Below are 21142 nucleotides of genomic sequence, written 5' to 3'. Positions count from 1 at the left end.
CCGGGACGCCCCGGGAAGCTGCAGCGGGACGTTTTGGCACGTGCATCGAGCGCTGAGACGCTTGTGCGTGTGGGCTGGGTGCATCCGCGTGTTCGCGAGCGGTTGTGACCGTGTGTGCGTGTGCGTGTGTGCACACGCGTGTGCGTGCCCAGGGCTGCGAGGCCCGCCGGCCGGCCGGCTCCGTGTCGAAACCGCCGGGAACTGCCTGTTCCTGGCGTGACGTCAGCGCGGAGGATGTGGGAACGGGCACGGCACTTAGGGGAAAGCACGCTGCCGGCCCCGCGCCGCGCCTGCGCCCCCCGCTCGCTCTCCGGCGGCCCCTTCCCCCCCGGCGATTCCGGCTTTCCCAGCGCCCGGCCCGACCTCGCTCCCTGACGTCGCCCAGCCCGGGACGCCCGAGCCGGGGTCGCGCCCGCGTGCGTCAGCCCCGGGGTCACCCAGGCCCCAGGCCGGCACCCCTGGGTGCGCGGGAGCCGGGGATGCTCCGGAGTCACCGCGGCGCTGAGCCCCCCCTCAGCCCCAGGGGACAGGGCGAGCTCAGGGTGCGGGTAGCACCTATGGGTCCCCGCCAGCACCCACGGCATGCGGCGAGCCTCGGGCCGAGCCGGGGGCTTGCCCACCGCCGGGGTTTTCCGCAGCTGTGCACGGCGCTGCAGGTCTCCCCCCATTTAGGGGAGGGGGGACGGGACCGGGGGGGCTTTGCAGCTGCAGCCAGCGCATGCTGGAGCCTGGGCGATGCCGCATGCGGCGGAGCCGGAGCCGGAAGATGTTGGAGCGAGCAGCTGCTGGAGCACGGGAGGTGCCAGAGCCGGAGCAGGCGGATGCCAGAGCCCAGGCAACGCTGGATGCCAGAGCCAGCAGCTGCCGGAGCCAGCGGATGCTGGATGTGACCAACGCCGGTGCTGGCGGATGCTGGATGTGACCAACGCCGGCGCTGGCGGATGCTGGATGTGGCGGATGCCAGAGCTGGCGGATGCTGGATGCGGCAGATGCCGGAGCTGACGGATACCGGCCAGCACGGGAGCCCACAGCCAGTCCCACAGCCAAATCCTGGCTCCGGCTGCGGAAATCCCGGCTTGCAAAACTGGCTCCATGCCGCTTCGGAGCACGGCAGGGCCTGGCATGGAGAGGGGAGCGTGGTGCTGGCATCCAGGGTGGCAGCGGGGTGCTGGCAGTGGGTCCCCCACCCCGCTTCGCCCCGCGCGGGCACGGCGCCTCGGGGCCGCGGCAGCACCGGTGCCGGGGCCACAGAGGCCCTTTGTGCCGCGGCGGCGGGTGTCACTGCGCCCTTTGTGCGGGGCCGCGTCACCCTTTTGTTCTGCCGGGGACGGCGCGGTCGGGGCCCGCGGCCCGGCCGGCTCCGGCGACGTCTCCTCCAGCCCCCTCTCCGCCGGGGGTGCAGGGCCCCCGAGCCGGGCCGGGGCGCCGGGCGGGATGGCGGGTGCCAGCGGTGCCGGATGGGTGCCGGCCCCGCGCGGGGACCAGGAAGGGCCCCGGCCCCCCTTTACGAGCAGGGCGGAAGCAGGATACGGCCCGTGTCCTGCCTCGCTCGGGGCCTTCCGCGGTCAGCGCCAAGCTCCCAGCTGGCCGGAGGGGGGGCGGAAGGGGCCTGGGCGGGGGACAGGCGGTGACTTACGGTGACTTAAGCCGGTGACACACCACGGTGCGGCTGCCTGCCGGGAAGAGCGGACGCGGGGAGGGGGCCGGGGCGCCGGGACAGAGGGATGGGGAGGCTGGAGGGGCCGGCGAGCGACGGAGGGATGGGAAAAGGGAGGGGGGAGGGATGGGAAGGGATGAGGCTGGGGGTGGGCAGAGAGGAGCCGGAGGGATGGAGGGAAGGGAGAGGGATGGAGGGGACGAGGAGGGATGAGGATGGGCAGAAGGGATGGGGAAAGAAGGAGATGACGGAGAGATACAGAAGGATGGAGAGATGGGGATGGCGAGCGGTAGAGGGGACCTGGAGGGATGGAGAGGGATGGAGGGATAGGAGTGGGGAGGGATGGAGGGATGGGGAGAGGGGATGGGGAGCGATGGAGGGGACAGAATGGGGGGGTGGGGTAAATGGGGGGGAGCAGGGGAGAAGGGCAGTGGGGGGCAATCAGTGGGGTCTTGGCAGCGGGTCAGGGCAGGGGACAGCGGGTGCTGTGGCGTGGGGAGCAGTGGGTGCTGTGGGGCAGGGGTCCTGGGGGGGGGGTGCCAAGGGCTCCCTGCACCCCCACCATGGCCCCTGGCACAGGGTGCCGGGAGTGCGGGGGGTCAGGGGAGCCACCCTGGGGTGCCCCCAGCCCTATGCCCACCCCGGGCACCCTGAGGCCGCCCCGACACAGGTGCAGCCCGATTCGGCACCCGCCAGCGTGAGCCCTGGTGTGACACGAGACGTGCGCCCCGATGGCAGCACGCCCACAGATGTGCACCCAGCCACGGCACCCGGCCGGGCACCCGAATCCCGGCACCCACAGAGTGCACCCCGAGCGCGGCACGCCCAGATGCACCCCCCGTCACAGCACACACAGACATGCACCCTGAGCCCGGCACCCACGGATGTGCACCCAGGTGATGGCACCCATGGGTGTGCACCCTGAGTCTGGCACCCGCAGCCGTGCACCCCGGTCCCAGCACCCACAGCTGTGTACCCCGGTCCTGGCACCCAGCTGCGCGCCCAGTCCCGGCACCCACAGCCGAGCACCCTGGTCCCAGCACCCAGCCGTGCACCCCAGTCCCAGCACCCGCAGCTGTGCACCCTGGTCCCAGCACCCAGCCGAGCACCCCGGTCCCAGCACCCAGCCATGCACCCCGGTCCCGGCACCCACAGCCGAGCACCCCGGTCCCAGCACCCAGCCGAGCACCCCGGTCCTGGCACCCACAGCCGAGCACCCCGGTCCCAGCACCCAGCCGAGCACCCCGGTCCTGGCACCCACAGCCGAGCACCCCGGTCCCGGCACCCACAGCCGAGCACCCCGGTCCTGGCACCCACAGCCGAGCACCCCGGTCCCGGCACCCGCAGCCATGCACCCCGGTCCTGGCACCCACAGCCGAGCACCCCGGTCCCAGCACCCAGCCGAGCACCCCGGTCCTGGCACCCACAGCCGAGCACCCCGGTCCCAGCACCCAGCCGAGCACCCCGGTCCTGGCACCCACAGCCGAGCACCCCGGTCCCAGCACCCACAGCCGAGCACCCCGGTCCTGGCACCCAGCCGCGCTCCCGCTGCCCCGGTCGTGCCCGGGGCTGCCGCCGGCGCCGGCTCCCGCATCCGGGGCCGGGAGGAGGGCGGGGGTCTCCGCCGGGGCATCCCCGCTCCCGGGAACCCCCGCCCGCCCCGCCCCGCCCCGCTGCTCGTTCCCGGAAACGGTACCGGGGGGGTGCGGGGGGCCGTGTCAGCGCCGGGCCGGCCGTCAGCGCGAGATCCCCCCGGTTCCTCCCGGGGGGGGCGGCTCTCCCCGCCCCGCCGCCGCCGGCCCCGCTAAAAGGCGGCGGCGGGGCGGCGCGGCGGCACCGCTGCAGCGGGCCGAGCCGGGGCAGGCGGCTCCCGGTGTCCGCCGTCCCGGGCCATGCGCCGCGCGCTCCTGGCGCTCGTGGCCGCCGCGTGCTGCCGTCTCGCGTGGCCGCGCGCCGCCGCCGCTGCTCCCGGGGCCGCCGCGCCGCCGCCTCCCGCCGCGCTGGAGCCCGCGTGTCCCGTGACGGCGCCGCGGGGAGCAGCGCAGCCGCCGCCGGCGCGGACCGAGCCGGCCCCGAGGAGAACCAAGGTACGGGCGGGCCGGGAGAGACCGGGGCGGGGCGGGACGGGACGGGACAGACCGGGATGGGACGGGATGAACTGGGATAAGAAGAACTAGGACAGACCGGGATGGGACAGACCAGGCATGGACCGACCGGGGTGGGGTGAACCGGGATAAGATGAACTGGGATAGGAGGAACCGGGATAAGATGAACTGAGATGGACCGGGATGGGATGGACCGGGATGGGACGGACCGGGATGGGACGGACCGGGGTAGGATGAACTGGGACGGACTGATAGGATGAACTGGGACAGACTGGGATAGGATGAACCAGGATAAGATGAACTGGGATGGACCGGGATAAGATGAACCGGGATAGGATGAACCGGGATAAGATGAACTGGGACGGACCGGGATGGGACGGACCGGGGTAGGATGAACCAGGATAGGATGAACTGGGACGGACCGGGATAGGATGAACCGGGATAAGATAAACTGGGACAGACCGGGATGGGACGGACCGGGGTAGGATGAACCAGGATAGGATGAACTGGGACGGACTGATAGGATGAACTGGGACAGACTGGAATAGGATGAACTGGGATAGGACGAACCGAGATAAGACGAACTGGGACAGACCGGGATGGGATGGACCGAAATAGGATGAACCAGGATAGGATGAACTAGGATGAACCGGGATGGGATGGACCGGGATGAACCAGGCTGGGACAGACCGGGATGGGATGGGATGAGAAGGACCGGGATGAAGCGGGACAAGATGGGATGAATGGGGATGGACCGAACTGGGACAGGAGAGGATAAGACAGGACTGCCCGGAATGGGAGGGACTGAACCGGGATGAGACACACTGGGACGGGATAGGACGGACCGGGATGAGACGGCACAGGAGTGACCGGGCCGGGGGGGCCGGGGGGGGGGTCCGAGGCGGGGCGGGGCGGGGCCGAGGGGGGCGGGCCAGCCCGGGGGGCCGGGCCGGGGAGGGGACACGGGGCCGGGCCGGGATGCGCCCCCGCCTCCCGGGCGTGGTGACACCGCCCCGAGCCGGGAGCCCCGAGGGGACGGCCGAGGCCGGCGGGACACCCGCAGCCCGGCCCCGGGGGGGGGGCACCCACAGCCCGACCCCGGGGCCACAGCGATGTGCGGGGCTGGTCCCCCCCCGACTCACATCACCCTGCGACACGAAGGTGGCGGGGGGGGGACACCCGACATGGGCTGGCACGGTGACAAGTGACACCGCTGGGGGCTGGCATGGGCCTCAAGGGTGCCGGGGGGGGGCACCGAGGCGGGCTGGCACCCTGCCCGTAGCCCGCTCACCCCGCGCCCCGTGTCCCGGCAGCGTTTCGCCTCGGTGCCGCGCTACGTGGAGACGCTGGTGGTGGCGGACGAGTCGATGGCCCGCTTCCACGGCGCCGGGCTCACGCGCTACCTGCTCACGGTGATGGCGGCCGCCGCCAAGGCCTTCCGGCACGCCAGCCTCGCCAACCCCGTGGAGCTGCTGGTGACACGGCTGGTGGTGCTGGGCGAGGACACCCCCGGGCCCCCCGTCACCTCCAACGCCGCCCAGATGCTGCGCAACTTCTGCGAGTGGCAGAAGGACCTCAACGACCCCGATGAGGACAGTCCCCGGCACTTTGACACCGCCATCCTCTTCACTCGGCAGGTGGGTGCCGGGGGGGGCATGGGGCGATGAGGACGCAGTGGGTCTGGATCGGAGGTTTTGGGGGTGCCTGGGTGGCATGGCAGGGTGCTTGGGTGCTGGTTGGGGTCTCTGGGTGGCCCCTAGGTGGGTTGGGTGCTGGCTGGGTCCCTAGGGCCCCTTGCAGGGTGCTTGGGTGCTGGTTGGGGTCTACTGGGATGTCCCAGGGTGTTGGAGTGCTGCCTGGGGTCTCTGGGTGGCCCCTAGGTGGGTTGGGTGCTGGCTGGGTCCCTAGGGCCCCTTGCAGGGTGCTTGGGTGCTGGTTGGGGTCTCTGGGTGGCCCCAAGGAGCTTGGGTGCTGTCTGGGTCCTTAGGGCCCCTTGCAGGGTGCTTGGGTGCTGGTTGGGGTCCCCGGGACGTGTCCTAGGGTGTTTGGGGCCCGGCTGGATCCCTGGGTGCCCCCAGGTTTTTGGGTGCTGGCTGGGTCCCTGGGATGTCCATCGCTTTTTGGGTGCTGGCTGGGTCCCTAGTGCTGTCCCAGGGATTTTGGGAACCCATTGGGTCCCTGGGTGCCCCCGTGTTTTTGGGCGCTGGTGGAGGCTCCGACAGGGCAGCTCCCGTCCTGCCCCCCCACCAAGCCGCCGTGTCCCCCCCCCCCCAGGACCTGTGCGGGGCGGCCACCTGCAACACGCTGGGCATGGCCGACGTGGGCACCGTCTGCAACCCCACGCGGAGCTGCTCCATCGTGGAGGACGACGGGCTGCAGGCAGCCTTCACAGCCGCCCACGAGCTCGGTGAGGCGCGGGAGGGTGGCGGGGGGCCGCGGCGGCCCCGGCGGGGGGGCCAGCAGGGCCGGCATCGAGCCCTTCTCCTGTTTCCCCCCCCCGGTGCAGGCCACGTCTTCAACATGCTGCACGACGACTCCAAGCCCTGCGAGGAGCTGAACGGCCGCTCCCGCGCCTTGCGCCACATGATGGCCCCGGTGATGTCCTCCGTGGACCCCGAGGAGACGTGGTCCCCGTGCAGCGCTCGCTTCATCACCGACTTCTTGGACAACGGGCACGGTACGACCCGGGGGGGGGCCGAGCCGCGGTCGGGGACGTCCTGCGCCCTCCGAGCATCGCCGGTGGCTGCTTGGAGGAGGGGGCACAGTGCCACGCGTCCCCGCGCCCGTGACACCCCGCCGCCCCCTCCGCAGGCCACTGCCTCCTGGACAAGCCTCCCGAATGGCTGCCGCTGCCCTCGGCGCTGCCGGGCAGCGAGTACGACGCCGACCGGCAGTGCCAGCTCACCTTCGGGCCCGAGTCGCGCCACTGCCCCGGGCCGCAGCCGCCCTGCGCCTCGCTCTGGTGCACCGGCCACGCCAACGGGCGCTCGCTGTGCCAGACCAAGCACTTCCCCTGGGCCGACGGCACCCCGTGCGCGCCCGGCAAGACCTGCATGAACGGGCTCTGCATCAGCCACGGCGACATGAAGGCTTTCGACGTGAGTGGCCCGGCGCCGGGGAGGGGGGTCGCGGGGCTGGCGCCCTGCCCGCGGGCTGGGTTTGGGTGCCAGCGGCGTGCTCTCGCCCGCAGACGCCCGTGGACGGCGGCTGGGGGCCGTGGGGGCCGTGGGGCGAGTGCTCGCGGAGCTGCGGCGGCGGCGTGCAGTTCTCCCGGCGCGCCTGCGCCAAGCCGGTGCCCCGCAACGGCGGCAAGTACTGCGAGGGCAAACGGGCCCAGTTCCGCTCCTGCAACGTCGACGCCTGTCCCGGCACCACCCGTGAGTGCGGCGAGGCGGGCGGGGGGCTGGCACCCGCACCGCGCCGGGTGGGGGGTCCCCATCGCCTCGGGGAGGAGACCCCCTCCTCCCGCAGCGCTCCGGACACGGCTCGGGTGGGAAAACCAGCCTGAGCCACGGAGATTGGGGGGTACGGCGGGATTTGGGGTCTTTCCCAGCGCTGACCGGTGCTTTCTCCCGCAGCCCTCACCTTTCGGGAACAGCAATGCGCCGCCTACAACTACCGCTCCGACCTCTTCAAGGGCTTCCCGGCGCCCATGGACTGGGTGCCGCGCTACAGCGGCGTCGCTGAGAGGGACCAGTGCAAGCTGACCTGCCAGTCCGAGGCCCTGGGCTACTACCACGTGCTGGAGCCGAGGGTGGGTGATGTCCCCCGCGCGCGGGCACCCCGGGGCGGCGCGGGGCCGGGCCGGGTGCTCAGGCTGTGCCGTGCTCGCAGGTGGCCGACGGGACGCCCTGCTCCCCCGAGAGCACCTCGGTGTGCGTGCAGGGCCGCTGCATCGCCGCCGGCTGCGACCGCGTCATCGGCTCCAAGAAGAAGTTCGATAAGTGCATGACGTGCGGCGGCGACGGCTCCGGCTGCACCAAGATCTACGGCTCCTTTGCCAAAGCCCGGTAAGGGCGCGGGCGGCTGCGGAGAGGGCACCCATGGGTGGCAGCGCCCTGGGGCCGCCGGTCCCCCACGCGCCCTTGGCTCACCGACCCCCTCTTCCCTCCAGCTACGGCTACAACGACGTGGTCACCATCCCGGCGGGGGCCACGCACATCCTCGTCCGCCAGATCTCGGCGGCGGGCGGCGACGACGTCTTCCTGGCGCTGCGGCGGCCGGACGGCACCTCCCTCCTCAACGGCAACTACGTGCTGGTGCCCTCGGAGACGGACGTCAAGCTGGCCGGCGGTGCCACGCTGCGCTACAGCGGGGCCACCAAGACCACGGAGATGCTGGCCGGCCGCGGGCCGCTGCAGGAGCCGCTGGTGCTGCAAGCCCTGGTGGTGAACGAGCAGCGGCCGCCGCGGCTCAAGTACAGCTTCTTCGTGCCGCGGGCGAAGAAACGCCCGGCGCCGGCGTGGGAGAAGCAGAAAGCCGAGATCCTGGAGATTTTGAGGAGTCGCCGACGCTCCAAGTAACCCTAGGGGAGCCGGGAGCTGGCTGACCAAGTCTCCGGTGCCCGGTGTCCCCTCGCGAGGGCTCGGGCAGGACCGTCAGCCCTGCAGCACTGAAGCACCTATTTATTTGGTTATTTATTGCTCGCTGAGAGCGGAGGCACCGCTCGCGGTGCAGCACCAGGCAGCTCCCTCAGCCCCGGCTGAGCCCTGCCGCGCTCATGCCGTGCATGGGACGAGCTGCAGCGCATGTCGTCTACCTCAGCCTCCGCTCTCCAGCCGCGTCCCCCCCAGGCCTGTTTCACTCCCGTTTTACTCCTGCCTGGGGTGAAACCGGGGGGTTCTCCCTGGATGGGGGGGTCTCCCTGGATGGGGGGGTCTCCCTGGGCAGGTCTCAGGGTCCCCCCTGCGTCACCGTCCCCCCGCTGGCATCGCCCCAGGCTGGCGCCAGGTTGCTGCTGGCTCCAGCCTCCAAACACAGAGCAGCTATTTCACCTATAATTTATTATGGGATGCCTCGAAGCCATGGGCAGTGCCCGGGCGAGTCCAGGGGCGCGTTTCCCCGCTCCGTCCCAGCACGCAGCCTCTCCCACGCGGCTGGGGGTTGCGACAGAACCGCGCACAATTATTTAAAGCTATTTATGGAGCCTGGGCGTGTGGTTTGTGGTCATTGGCGCCGCCGTGCCAGGGCAGAGCCTGACACCGGGTACGCGCTGCTCACCCCTCGCGCGCAGCTGGGGCCCGGCAGCTGCAGGCTGCGTTAACCCTCTGCTGATCCAGCCTTAGGGTGCTGCTGAGCGCAGCCCACGAGACCCAGGCGTCCGGGGAAGGGCGCTTTGTCACTGCGGCTCAGCACGTAGGGTGGCATCGTGGCCCCGGGATGTGCCTGGTGCCGACCACCGAACGATCCCACGGGGTGCCCCGGCTCTGAAGCACCCCACTGCCCACCCAGGGTGTCGGGGCGCCCCAAGAAGTGGGTGCCAGCTGATCCCCTACACCAACGACACGACACCATCAGTCTTCCCCGGCGAGGGACTTTATTGGGTGCTTCTGCGGGCTGCGCACAGCCCATCCCCGCACCCACGGGCCTCTGCCCGTCTCCAGATGTCACACAGGGGCTGGGCAGCAGGAGCTGGGGGCACGCAGCGCCCAAGCCTCGCTGCTATAACCTGCCCCTGAGACCCCCCCGAGATGCCCCGAGGCAGCAAACCCTTCCCCAGGCCCCAGCAGCACCCTGGCACCCTGGGGACCACGGGGTCGGGTGCTCGCCGTGCCAAAACCAGCGGGGCGGGGGGGGACACAGCACCTCGCTGTGCCGAGGGAGCAGCTCCGGGTGCCACGTGCCCACTGCAGTGGCTCCGGGCAGCTTCGGCACTGCGGACCGTTCCCCGGGGGGAGGCACACGGCTCACGCGAGCAGGCACGGAGGGGGCAGAGCCCCATAGCAACACCCACCGCGGCTCCGCAACGCGGCCGCAGCAGCCCCACAAAGCTGCCGGTGACGTGTTATCAGCGTCCTTCTTGCCGGCTCCGGCTGTACTGACAGTCGGGCGCCGGTTGTTCACACGTCATAGTTGGGCAGGTAGCTGTAAGCAGGGCCCGTGCCCGCCGGGGCGCTGCAGTTGCACGGGAAAAACCAGCAGATCACAAAGCCTGGAAGGGGCGAAACGCGAACAGAGCCCCGCTGGGTGCCTCGACGTCGCCAGGGCTCTGCTCTGGGCTCTGCTCGTCCCAGGAAGAGCCCCGCGCCCCCCGCCCCGGCACGCACCTCTCCCAAACACCTCCCGCAGCAGTGCCAGCTTGGGTTTCCGGCTGCGCGTCGCCTCGCGACTCGCCTCCTTCAGCACCCGGTCACGGATCTGCTCCAGGGGGGTCTCGTCCGTGATGATCGACATGACCTGGGGGCCAGGGGGACGTCACGGGCTCGCAGCTGTCCCCCAGCTCACGCCAGTGCTCCCCATTGCCTCTGAGCCCGCCTTGCCCCCCAGCTCACCTGGTCGTAAAATATGACGGTGACAAACGCCCCAAAGAGGACGGACTCCACCAGCAGGACGATGCAGTGGGCTCTGGGAGGACGGCAGCGGATCAGCGCTGCGGCAGCCCAGAGCAGCTCCCAGCTCCAGCGTGGCTGGTGCCCAGGACACACGGGCTGGGACCCAGGCGTCCTGCCGCAGCACCACAGCCCTGGATGCTCTCCTCCCCCGCCTGACACCAGCTCCTCCATAGTGAGGACCCGCACAACCCCGAGCCCTTCCCTGCGGCGCCCCGCACTCACGTCTGGAAGCGGCTCTCGGAGATGTCTCCTCCCATTCCCGCCGCTGTCCCCACCGGGCTCCTGTCTGCCGGCCGCAGCCAGGCGGCCAGCACCAGCCCCACGGCGTAGAGACTGGCCAGCCCTGGGCACAGCAAGAGGTGAGGGCACGGTGGCGAGCACCTCCCCGACCCACAGTGTGGCTCCCGGGACAGTCCAGACCCCCAGGAACCCCCCTCCTCACTGGATTGTCCGTAGGGGTTGACGCTACCCAGCCCCACGCTCAACCCTCCAGGAAGCAGCTTCTCATGGCCATGGAGATTAGGCCACAGCCACAGAGCCCAGCCAGGGGACTTTGGCTACCCCACACAGGGACCGTGTTGTCCCCCCCACACACACTTACCAGTGTAGAAGAGGAACTGGATGAAGTATTTCTGGTTTAACTCCCCGACGCAGTTGTTAATCCTACGGGCGGACAAACAGGCAGCATGACGGCTGTGCGAGTGGCAACCGGCCCGCAGTGGGGAGCAGAACAGGTCTCACCATCCCCAATCCCCTCCCCAGGGCCCCCTCCAGGTCCCACGGGGCAGGGACAGGACCCCGCGGAGCTGGCTGCTCCCGGGGGTCCCTGCACGGCACGAGGGCCCTGCCACGGGGGCTGGTGCCGCCCAGCCGCGCCAGGCACCTACCAGGGGCAGTGGTGGTCCATGCGGCGCACGCAGCGGTGGCAGACGCGGCAGTGGTGGGCGCGGGGCGGGCGGTAGGTCTCGCAGCGGTTGCACACCGTCCAGTCCTCGTCGCTCTGCGGGTGAAGGGACGAGGGGGCTCAGCGGGGAGCCCCGCCAAGCCGCGGCGCTCGCCGTCCCGCGGGCTGCCACCTCCCGCCGGGGACTCACCCGCGGGGCGCCGCTGCGCAGGTCCGAGAAGTCGATGGCGGTGGCGGGGAGGGGAACCACGCCTGGGGGGGGTGGCGGGGCCGTGAGAGCCGTCACCCCCGCGGTGCGAGGGGCACGACAGGCCCTGCCCGGGGGAGCCGGGCGGCCATCCACCGCCACGCCGCCCCGTCTAACGCAGCCCGCGGCCTTCGCGGCGCCGGCGGGGTCCGGAGGGGCGGCGTCCCCCGGTGCGGGGAGGGGGGGGGATGGTGGCACTCACCGGGGTCGGCGAGGACGGCGCGCCCGTGCGAGGCCAGCAGCAGCAGCACCACGAGGTTGAAGGCCACGGCGTGGAAGGGGCACCACAGGCTGCGGCGAGCAGGGCGCGCGGCTCAGGGCAGCGCACGCCCCGGGGCGCGGCCTCCCCGGCCCCGCCGCGTCCTGCCGCCCCCGCGGCTCCCGGGGCCCCTCCCGCCGGCGCCCCCCCCCCCTCGGTGTCCCCGCTACCTGCCCCGGAAGCCGGGCTGCGGCAGGACGTGGGTGAGCACGACGTAGTCGGCGTAGCCCACGCTGAGGTAGGTGAGCAGCAGGCACAGCGCCCCGCACGGGTCCCGCCCGCACCGGCACCGGCCCGGCATCACCGCCGCCGCCATGGCCCCCACGCCGCCGCCGCCGCCGCCGCCGCCGCCGCCGCCGCCGCCGCCGCCGCCGCGCGCAGCCCCGCCCCGGCGCTTCCGCCCCGCGCGCGCCGCGCCCAATCGCAGCGCAGGGCCGCGGTGACATCACGGGAGAGGCGGGGCGACACGCGGAAGGGGAAGGGGCGGTTCGCGTGGGCCGTTGCCGCGGCGACAGCGCTCGGAGGGCGGGGTTTGGGCGGGACACGCCCCCTAGGGCGGCCCCCTGGTAGCCACGCCCCCTCCGCCCTGCGGCCTGCCACCCGGGATCCCGGGGCGTGGGCGGCCTCTCCCGGGGACCGGCCCAGTTCGTGAGTGTCCCCCGGCCCCGGGGCGCCGCGTCCCGCCTCCGGCCGCCCCCCGCCCGCGGGACCAGCGCCCCCGCCGAAGGGGGGGCGGCACCGACCGCCGAGCGGCCCCTTTAAAGGAAGGACCGCCCCCCGCTGGGTGACGTCACCCCGCCCCTTACGTCACCGCGTCGCGCTACGTCGCGGCGCTCCGCCCATGCCCGTTCCGTTCCGAGATGGCGGCGGCGGCGGCGGCAGGGCGGGGCTGAGGCACCCGCCGCCCGCAGGTACCGGCGCCGCGGGGCCGCGCATGGACGCGCCCTGCTCCCGCGGCGGGCGGCTGGGTCTGGCGGCGCCACGGCCACCACCAGGCCCGCGGCGGGACGGGCCTGACCCGGCTGGCTCCCCCCTGGGGGGGCGACCGCCCTGCCCGGTGCTCGGGGGTGGCCCGGCCCGGGGGGGGGAGGTGTCGGGCTCCCGGTGAGGCGGGCGGGGCGGCTTCGGGGACCGGAGCCACCAAGGGCGGGGAAGGGAAGCGGTCGGAGCAGGGAATCCCCCAGGCTCCGGGCTGTGCTGGGGAAGGGAGCGGAGCTGGGACCCCCCCACCGGGGCTGGGGTCGGGGCCAGATCCCCCCGGGAGCGGGGCCGGAGCCCCCCGGTGTCGGGGCTGGAGGTGGCCGAGCTGGGCCGAATCCCTCCCCCTAGGCCTGACGCTCTCTCCCGGCTCTCCCGCAGCGTTCCCGGCCGGCCACGGCGCTCCCGCCAGCACCACGCCATGCAGCCGCCCCGCCGCAGCGCCCGCCAACCGCCTCGCGCCCCGGTGACCGGTGCTGCCGCGCAGCGAGGACCGAGGAGGCAAGGCTCGGGGCGTGGGGCACCCATGGGCTCCCGGGCAGGGGGAGGCCCGGGGGAGACCCCCCCAGGCAGGGCCGGGAGCGCAGCCCGGTGCTCACCCGCTCATCTTTGCCACCCTGGCAGGTAGAGCCGCTTCGCCGCCCCTGGCCGCGCCGCTGTCTCCGGCCACCATGCTGCGGCGCCTGCTCGACCGGCCCTGCACGCTGGCCCTGCTCATCGGCTTCCAGTTCGCCTTCATGGCCTACTTCTCGCTGGGCGGCTTCCGCAACCTCACCTCCATCTTCGGGCGCGAAACCAGCCCCGTCTTCGACTACTCCCGCACCCACGACATCTACACCAACCTGAGCCGCCTGTTGCCCCGGGAGCCTCCGCGCAGCGACCCCGCGCAGCCCCTGCCCTACTGCCCCGAGCGCTCGCCCTACCTCAGTGAGTGGGGGCGCGGGGGCGGGCGACGGGGAGCAACCAGGCTCCTGTCACAAAAATGGGGGGGGGGGGGACGTGCGGTGCCTGTCACCGAGGGAGACGCACTCGCTTTGTTCTCGTGGGGGAAACGGTGCTGGAGTGGCCAAACGCTGCCTGGACCTAGCGGAGCCTGAAGGTCACCATGATGCCCTGAGCGGAGGGAGGTTTTGGCCTGAATTTTTAGCTTGACCTCACCTCTGCCCCGTGGCGTGTTAGCGATAGCCCTGCGAGACCCGCCCAGGCGGTGCCGCCTTGCCTGCGGCTCCCTGAACCTGCCTTGCTTTGTTCGGAGCAGGTGGAGCAGAGAAAGCGCCTGTGGGGGGTGGGGTGGGGTGGGGTGGGGTGGGGTGGGGTGACAAAACTCCTGGAGGAGTCCAGGAAAGGACTCGGCTGCCGGCCTGGAAGAACGGGTTTGGCAGGAAGGGCTGGGTCAGCTGCCTAGGAGCAAGGTGTGAAGCTCCGGGCGATCCCAGGGTGCCCGGATCTGGTCTGAGAAAGTCCCCCTCGGCACGAAGCTCTGCCCTCACCTCTGCGTTTCCTGATGAAACGCCGCCCCGGGGGGCTCTGGGAGCTCCCACAAGCTTGGGGCGCCCTGCGCAACCTTGCGTGCGCCAACCCCGCGTGTCCTCTCGCGCAGTCGGTCCGTTGACGGTGAGCTTCAGCCGGGTGCCCACGCTGGAGCAGATCCAGGCGAAGAACCCGGCCGTGAGCGAGGGAGGCCGCTACCAGCCCTCCGCCTGCGAGCCCCGGTCCCGCACGGCCATCATCATCCCGCACCGCAACCGCGAGACCCACCTGGGCCACCTGCTCTACTACCTGCACCCCTTCCTGCAGCGCCAGCAGCTCCAGTACGGCATCTACGTGGTGCACCAGGTGAGGGGGGCTCCCCGGCAGGCCCCCGGGGCGTGAGCGGGCACCGGGTTTCAGCCAACACCGGCCCACGTCCATCCGCCTCCCTCCGCAGGCGGGAAACTCCACCTTCAACCGGGCCAAGCTGCTGAACGTGGGGGTGAAGGAGGCGCTCAAGGACGAGGAGTGGGACTGTCTCTTTCTCCACGACGTGGACCTCATCCCCGAGAACGACCACAACCTCTACACGTGCGACCCCTGGAACCCCAAGCACGTCTCCGTCGCCATGAACAAATTCGGCTACAGGTGAGCGGGCACGGCCCCTGCGCCGCCTCGGTGTGGCGGGACGGGGGCAGATGGGGCGGCGAGGGTGCCAGCCCTGTCGCCTCCGTGCTCCTGCTTGCCACATCTGGCTCTGGACCCTTGCTGGATTTGTCCCCTGGGCTCCAGGGGGGCTCCGAGCTCCCTGCTCAGCGGCTCTCCACTCTCTCCCCAGCCTGCCGTACCCGCAGTACTTCGGGGGGGTCTCGGCTCTCACCCCCGACCAGTACATGAAGATCAATGGTTTCCCCAACGAGTACTGGGGCTGGGGTGGCGAGGACGATGACATTGCCACCAGGTGAGGTGCCGCGCGGCCCTGCGTGCTGCTGGCTGTCTGTGCACGTGGGCCTCCGTGGCGGCAAGCTTGTGGGGTGGCAGGCTGTCCCTTCCCGTCCCTTCTTGTCCCTCGGGCTTCCCCTGCTGGCTTGGCACCGCCCCGTCCCTCCCGGCTGTCCCCGCAGCCCCTCACCCCGTCTCTCTTCTCTCACCCCGTGCTCTCGGGACACGCTGCATGTCCGTGTCCTGCCGGGAGGCACCAGCCGCTCAGGTAGGTCCTCGGGGCGACGTCGCCGGGGAAGGCAGCACCCGTCGCCACCCCAGCGCCCTGGGACGGTTCTCCCGCTGCGTTCCCACACGGAGCGGGCGAACGGGTGCCGCGGCTGCGGAGCCAGGCAGGTGGGACACGGGCGATGCCCCTGCTGCCTGGCGCGGTGCTCCCGGGTGGGTCAGCGGTCACCGGCGCGCAGTGGGGACGCCACCGTGACGCGTGCGGCCTGTCCCCAGGGTACGCCTGGCTGGCATGAAGATCGCCCGCCCGCCCATCTCCATCGGCCACTACAAGATGGTGAAGCACAAGAGCGACAAGGGCAACGAGGAGAACCCGCACAGGTCAGCGCCGCGGCGCGGGGGCGGCCGGGGTGGCCGGAGCACCCGTGGGTGCCAGGCAGTGACACCCCCCTTTCCCTCCAGGTTCGACCTGCTGATCCGCACCCAGCGCATGTGGACGCAGGACGGCATGAACTCCCTCACCTACACGCTGCTGGCCAAGCAGCTGCACCCGCTCTACACCAACCTCACGGTGGACATCGGGACGGACCCGCGCGCCGGCCAGGGCCGCAAGGGGCTCGTGCCCGGCCACGAGGGACAGAGGTACCAGAGCAGCTCCAGCCTCTTCAGGCAGGAGATGCTGCGCAAGCTGCCCCGGGCCACGATGGGATGGGGGGCCCAGGGACTGTATCTGCCCAGCGCGCTCAGCCAGGCCTTGGCCCCACGAGTGTCCCCAGGGCCCACGGGCATCACGCACCAGCCTGCGAGCAGGGCAGCGGCTAACGGCACCCAGGGTGACGCCAATGGGGCGAAGGCTGGCGCCCCCCCAGCGCTGGGAGCCAGCCAGCGCAGCCCCGAAGCTTTCGGGAAGAGCAGCTCTGACCCGGACCCAGCATCGGCCGTGGCAGGGGTCAGCGCCAGCCTGGCCCCGGCGGGAGAGGGGGCTGTTTCTGCGCGGGGGGAGAACCAGAGCTCGCTGCAGGGCTCCCACTAGCTGATGGCCGTCACCACCCCCCCGGACAAAGACTCGCTTGCCATGAAGCGGCTCTTCCTGGCGTTGGGAAGGGACCCCCGTGCCGGCGCTGCCGGGAGGCGCCCGGGGCGGGGAACCGGTGCCAGGCGAGCCCTACCCCCTGCAGGGCAGGCTCGTGCCGTTGCCTTGCTGTAGAGACTGCGGGGAGCAACTAGCCCAGGGCAAACGCTGCTGGCTGTGGGGCTGGTGCCTGGGCCTGTTGGGGGGGGAACCCCTGGGAAAAGGGGGGCAGGGAGAGGTAGAGCTGGGGGCAGAGTCGTGGCTGCTGCCTGGGGCTGGTGGGGGCCGTGCCCTGGGCCTCGCCGTGGGACAGCACAGTGCCAGGGAGGGCTGGGCACACGCAGGCGCGCCAGGGCCCCGCGGGCTGGACCGGCCCCGCTCTGCCTGAGGCCTCCGGCCGGGGTGCGTGTGCCTGAAGCCAGTCGCAGGCTCTGCTGCCAGTGTGTGGTTATTTATTCTATTTATGAGCTGCTCCCTGGACCTTTATAACAGTTTTTCAATTAAAAAAAAAACTTTGTCCTACTGCTGCGGGGTTGGTCGGTGGTGGGAGAGGGGAGAGCCAGGCTTGGGGGGCCTCCGCCTGGCTCTGCCACCCCCTGGGGACCCGGGTGTCACAGCAGGGACGGGCATCCCAGCCCGGTGCTGCGGGGAGGCTGGTCCTGGCTCAGCACGGCTGCCCCAGGAGCTGGCTTACGGCCGCCTTGGCGCTGGCGATGCAGTCGTTGACGGAGACGCCGGCGTAGGAGGCCCCGACGAGGCTCAGGGGCAGCCGCTGCTCTGCCAGGTACCGGCTGATGCTCTCTGCGGGCAGACGGGGACGTTGAAGCCCCCGCGGTGGCAGCGGCAAAGCCACGGCACGGCCCGCGGCTCCGGCCTTACCTGTGCGGCACCAGTGGCCCAGCGTGTACTGGGGGATGCAGGCCTGCGGAGGGAGCAGCCCGTAAGCCCGGATCCCGTCTCGGAGCCATCGCCCTCAGAGCTGCCGCGCGGTCGCGGTGCCCTCACCCACCTCGTGCACCTTGACGATGGAGCGGGACGGGGCCGTCTCGAGGCCCAAGTGCGCCCGCACGGCGGCCTGGGCCTGGCGCAGCAGCAGGGCCGGCGCCGCGGCCGCGGGGTCCCCGAAGCTCTGCGTGAACCAGGCGCCTCCCAGCATCACCTGCGGCGCTGGCAGAGCCCCGTGAGGCCCCTGCCGGCAGCCCGCCCCCCCCCCCCCCCCCGCACCCCCCACGGGCCTCGCTCACCGTCAACCGCACGGAGGTGGCACCTGAGCCATCGTGCTCCGGGAAGGCCACAGAGTCATAGACGATGCCCAGCACGGCGCTGTCTTCGTACGAGGGCACCAGGTGCCCGAAGCCCTGGGCAGGGAGGAGAGCAGTGAGCAGGATGGAGCCCACGGCGGACGCTGGGGCGGCCCCGGCCCTGGTCTCACCGTGACGGGCAGCTCGGCGCCCTCGTACTGCAGGTTCACGACGGCTACCGTCACAGCGGGGATGTGCCGCAGCTCCCGGGCCAGCGGCTCGGCCTCGGCAGGCAGCACCGCAGCCAGGGCTGGAGGCAGAGAGGCGTCAAGCAGGTTCCCCGCTGCGCCAGGTACCCAGGCGTCCGGGTGCCCCTCTTCCCCTACCTCGAGCCGGGATGGCGCTCACCACGTGGTCAGCCGTCACCGTGCCGTCTGCCAGGGCGAGCTGGGGGGAAGAACCCGTGGGAACGAGGTGCCGCGGGGTTCGGAGCAGCCCTGGGAACTCCGGAGTCCAGGGAACGCCGGTGTCGGGGCTCTGACCTGCCAGCCGCCGCCGGGGCCCCGCCGCAGGCTCCGCAGGGGCGCGTGGCAGTGCAGCTCCACACCGCGCTGCCGCAGGAAGGTGGCCAGCGCCTCGGCCAAGCTCTCCATGCCGCCCCGCAGCGACCACTGGCTCCAGCGCTCAGCCCGCGCCCGCCGGCTCAGCGGTGATTCAGCCCCATGGTTCTTCCCTGTGGCACGGAGAGGCTGGTCTGGCACCCGTGTCCCCTCCCTGGGTCACTGCATGGAGTGGGTGGCCATGCTGGGGTGTCCCCCTGAATCCCTGCATGCTGTGGTGGCAGTGCCAGGGTGCCCATGTGCCACAGGTGACAGCGCTGAGGTGTCCCCTAGGCCCTAAGCATGTCGTGGGGGGCACTACCGTGGTGCCAGCATGCTGCCAGTGTGTCCCCTAGGTCCCTGCATGCTGCTGGTGACAGTGCCAGGGTGCCTACGCAGCACCCTGGTGATGCCAGGGTGTCCCCCTGGGTTCCTGCATGCTGGTGGCAGTGCTGGGGTGTCCCCCCAGGTCCCCACACACTGCAGGAGGCAGCACCAGGCTGTCCGTCCCCCCCCAGCTCTGGGTCTCACCTCCGCCCAGCAGCAGCCCCAGGAGGACGGAGCGCCGGCACCGCTCGGCCTCGAAGAGCGCAGGGAAGCAGGAGCGCACGCTGAGCGCCCGGCAGTCCCCAGCGAACACCCCCCGGCACAAGCTGTCCACAGCGATGTCGGCCACCTGCGGGGACGTGGCAGGCTGAGGACGGTCCCCGCCCGGCCCCGCGGGCCCCTCTGCCTCGCTGCAGGGCCCTGATAAGCCCCCGGAGCTATCGCCCCGCGCAGGCTCCCACCTCCTCGCCGAAGCGCCGGCGGACGAAGGCGTGCACGGTCTCATCGGGCTGGGTGCCGGCGGGTGCCAGCAGGTCCCGCAGGCCGCTCCAGAACAGGGCCCGTGAGAAGGGTGGCACCGGCCGGAGAAGGCCCCTGCCAGGACACCAGGGCAGGGACACCAGGGTGAGCCCCGGGGCTGGCCTGTCCCCACAGCGCAGTGCAGCACAGCCGGCAGGCACCTACCCGAGGCCGGAGGGCAGCTTGTGCAGAGCCCCGCGCACGTAGAGGAAGCGGTTCCTGGAGGCTGGGTGGTCCCCGGGGACGGGCAGGACATCACCCTCGAGGCCGAGCTCAGACACCTGCAGGTACATGGGCAGGACGGGGCCCGGCGCAGCACCCATGCTGGCCCCGGAGTCCAGAGGGGGCCCGGCTGCTGGTGAGGGCGTGGGAGCCACCCCCGGTGTAACCTCAACCCCTCTGACCATGGTATTCTGCACCCAGGGACCCCGGTACCCTGCACCCTGCCCCAGGGACCGCCCTGACCCCCAGTGCCCTGCCCCAGAGAGCCCCCAGCACCCAGCCCCAGAGAGCCCCTCCCCGGCACCCTACACCAGGGACCCTCCTGAGCCCCAGCACGCTGCACCCGCCCCCAGGGACGCCCTGGCACCCTGCACCCATGCACCCCTCTGATCGTGGCATCCCACATCCAGGGACCCCCAGCACCCTGTACCCAGCACCAGAAACTGCCCTGACCCCCAGTACCCTGCCCCAGAGATGCCCCCCCCCAGCACTCTACACCCTCCCCTGGCATCCTACACCCAGCACCAGGGATCCCACCCTCCCAGCTCCCTGCCAACCTGCCCCAGAAACTCCCCAGCATCTGACACCCAACCCCAGGGACCCCCCAACCCCTGGTACCCTGCACCCAGCCCCAGGGACCCCCCCAACCCCTGGTACTCTGCACCCAGCCCCATAGACCCCCCAGGACCCAGCAGCCCCTACCATGTGCAGCGTGTCCCTGCCCACGGCGCCCGCAGGGCGGATGCCCCGGGGTCCATGCTCGAACACGGCCCCATCCTCGGTGCGGGTGGACTGGAGCCACCCGCCCAGGCGGGCACTGCCTTCCAGCAGCACTACCTGGGCGGGAGCAGGTGCCAGGGCCACCCCGGGGACACCACAGCCACGTTGGGGACACCATGGCTACCCCAAGAACACCCTAGACCGCCCTGGGGACGCTGCGGCCACCTCGGGAACACCACAGCCACCTTGGGGGACACAAGGGCCACCCCAGGGAGAGGGGGAAGAAAGCACAGGGGATCACAGCCACCCTGGACACCAGCCTTGGGGACCACCGGCACCCGGGGGGACACCACAGCCCCCCTAGGAACACCGCCACCACCCCAGGCATCTCACCAGGGCCGCCCCGAGGACCACGGTCCCCCCCCAAGGCGCCGTCACCGCGCCGGGAGGGGGCAGAGAGCCCCCCCGGGGGCCACCGCGGCCACCCGACCCGCCGGCCGCTCTCACCTTGGGCGCCTGGGGGCTGCGGGCCAGGTGGTAGCAGGCGGCCAGGCCGCTGATGCCCCCACCGACAACGGCCACCGTCCGCGGCATGGGGGAGCTGGGCGGGCGGCGGGGGAGCGCCGCGACACAACTCCCCCCGCCCCCCGGAGCCGCACGCACCGCCCGGGCTCCGCCGGCACCGCCCCTGCTCCGCCATCGTGGGAGAGGGCGGGACCAAGGCGCTCCGCACCAATCAGAACACGCTGCCTCCTTGATGGACAAGCGCTGGGATCGCCCGGACGGCGGCCGCGTAGGGCCAAGGGGCAGCGAGGAACGGCCCCGCGCCCCACCCGCCCTCTGTCATTAGCAGACCGGCCTGCTGCTTGGCCCCGCCCCACGCGACAAGCCCCACCCCACCAGCTAGGCCCCGCCCTCCCCGGAATAAGCCCCGTGCGCACCCATACGGGCTTTATACCCGCCCCACAATATGCCCCGCCCCCTGCCGTTAGCCCCGCCCCCAGCATATACCCACCTCGTGGGCGTTCCACTTGCCCCTCCCACAAGCCCCGCCCCCTCCACCATTAGCCCCGCCCCCAGCACATACCTCGTGGGTTCTAC

At 71.8% G+C, this 21142-nt stretch overlaps 4 protein-coding genes across 5 annotated transcripts; 2 read left to right on the top strand and 2 right to left on the bottom strand.

Moving 5' to 3' along the window:
- Positions 1–3493: 3493 nt before the first annotated feature.
- On the top strand, positions 3494–8905 carry ADAMTS4 (ADAM metallopeptidase with thrombospondin type 1 motif 4). The gene is made up of 9 exons (XM_064499017.1): positions 3494–3744; positions 5076–5399; positions 6037–6169; positions 6269–6439; positions 6574–6860; positions 6953–7139; positions 7341–7516; positions 7597–7772; positions 7877–8905. Exons 1-9 carry the CDS (start codon positions 3550–3552, stop codon positions 8283–8285), a joined length of 2058 nt encoding a protein of 685 aa, XP_064355087.1. The 5' UTR covers positions 3494–3549; the 3' UTR covers positions 8286–8905.
- A 376-nt stretch (positions 8906–9281) lies between these two features.
- On the bottom strand, positions 9282–12129 carry LOC112990046 (palmitoyltransferase ZDHHC3-like). Its single transcript, XM_064499022.1, has 9 exons — positions 11894–12129; positions 11667–11755; positions 11408–11469; positions 11201–11313; positions 10915–10976; positions 10536–10656; positions 10254–10326; positions 10029–10158; positions 9282–9913 (listed from the first exon to the last, which is right to left on the bottom strand). Exons 1-9 carry the CDS (start codon positions 12037–12039, stop codon positions 9822–9824), a joined length of 888 nt encoding a protein of 295 aa, XP_064355092.1. The 5' UTR covers positions 12040–12129; the 3' UTR covers positions 9282–9821.
- Positions 12130–12306: 177 nt separating this feature from the next.
- On the top strand, positions 12307–16932 carry B4GALT3 (beta-1,4-galactosyltransferase 3). Its single transcript, XM_064499020.1, has 8 exons — positions 12307–12634; positions 13083–13202; positions 13326–13628; positions 14302–14537; positions 14629–14819; positions 15010–15132; positions 15618–15722; positions 15804–16932. The coding sequence occupies exons 3-8, from the start codon at positions 13373–13375 to the stop codon at positions 16372–16374; spliced, it is 1482 nt and encodes a 493-aa protein (XP_064355090.1). The 5' UTR covers positions 12307–12634; positions 13083–13202; positions 13326–13372; the 3' UTR covers positions 16375–16932.
- On the bottom strand, positions 16849–20776 carry PPOX (protoporphyrinogen oxidase). Of its 2 annotated transcripts, XM_026111536.2 has the most exons (12): positions 20549–20776; positions 20024–20158; positions 19265–19380; positions 19042–19174; positions 18785–18929; positions 18197–18387; positions 18041–18101; positions 17846–17964; positions 17658–17771; positions 17423–17572; positions 17293–17335; positions 16849–17214 (listed from the first exon to the last, which is right to left on the bottom strand). In XM_026111536.2, the coding sequence occupies exons 1-12, from the start codon at positions 20633–20635 to the stop codon at positions 17078–17080; spliced, it is 1431 nt and encodes a 476-aa protein (XP_025967321.2). In that variant the 5' UTR covers positions 20636–20776; the 3' UTR covers positions 16849–17077. The 2 variants fall into 2 exon arrangements, with proteins under 2 accessions (XP_025967321.2, XP_025967322.2); XM_026111537.2 differs by lacking the exon at positions 20024–20158.
- Between the last annotated feature and the right edge of the window lie 366 nt (positions 20777–21142).

Source organism: Dromaius novaehollandiae, chromosome 29, assembly GCF_036370855.1.
Source record: "Dromaius novaehollandiae isolate bDroNov1 chromosome 29, bDroNov1.hap1, whole genome shotgun sequence".
In the NCBI taxonomy this organism is placed as follows: domain Eukaryota; kingdom Metazoa; phylum Chordata; class Aves; order Casuariiformes; family Dromaiidae; genus Dromaius; species Dromaius novaehollandiae.
The sequence above is the reverse complement of the archived record's forward strand: the minus strand, read 5'-3'. Positions and strand labels throughout refer to the sequence as shown.

Coding starts and splice junctions, on each gene's coding strand:
- ADAMTS4 (XM_064499017.1), top strand. CDS start 3,550: ATGCGCCGCGCGCTCCTGGCGCTCGTGGCCGCCGCGTGCTGCCGTCTC. Junction 5,400..6,036: donor CCATCCTCTTCACTCGGCAG/GTGGGTGCCGGG, acceptor CCCCCCCCCCAG/GACCTGTGCGGGGCGGCCAC. Junction 7,773..7,876: donor GGCTCCTTTGCCAAAGCCCG/GTAAGGGCGCGG, acceptor TCTTCCCTCCAG/CTACGGCTACAACGACGTGG.
- LOC112990046 (XM_064499022.1), bottom strand. CDS start 12,039: ATGGCGGCGGCGGTGATGCCGGGCCGGTGCCGGTGCGGGCGGGACCCG. Junction 10,657..10,914: donor CCAGTTCCTCTTCTACACTG/GTAAGTGTGTGT, acceptor TGCTGTGCCCAG/GGCTGGCCAGTCTCTACGCC. Junction 9,914..10,028: donor GCGGGAGGTGTTTGGGAGAG/GTGCGTGCCGGG, acceptor CGCCCCTTCCAG/GCTTTGTGATCTGCTGGTTT.
- B4GALT3 (XM_064499020.1), top strand. CDS start 13,373: ATGCTGCGGCGCCTGCTCGACCGGCCCTGCACGCTGGCCCTGCTCATC. Junction 13,629..14,301: donor CGAGCGCTCGCCCTACCTCA/GTGAGTGGGGGC, acceptor CCTCTCGCGCAG/TCGGTCCGTTGACGGTGAGC. Junction 14,820..15,009: donor ATGAACAAATTCGGCTACAG/GTGAGCGGGCAC, acceptor CTCTCTCCCCAG/CCTGCCGTACCCGCAGTACT.
- PPOX (XM_026111536.2), bottom strand. CDS start 20,635: ATGCCGCGGACGGTGGCCGTTGTCGGTGGGGGCATCAGCGGCCTGGCC. Junction 19,381..20,023: donor GCAGGGACACGCTGCACATG/GTAGGGGCTGCT, acceptor ATGTACCTGCAG/GTGTCTGAGCTCGGCCTCGA. Junction 18,930..19,041: donor GCCGGCGCTTCGGCGAGGAG/GTGGGAGCCTGC, acceptor ACGTCCCCGCAG/GTGGCCGACATCGCTGTGGA.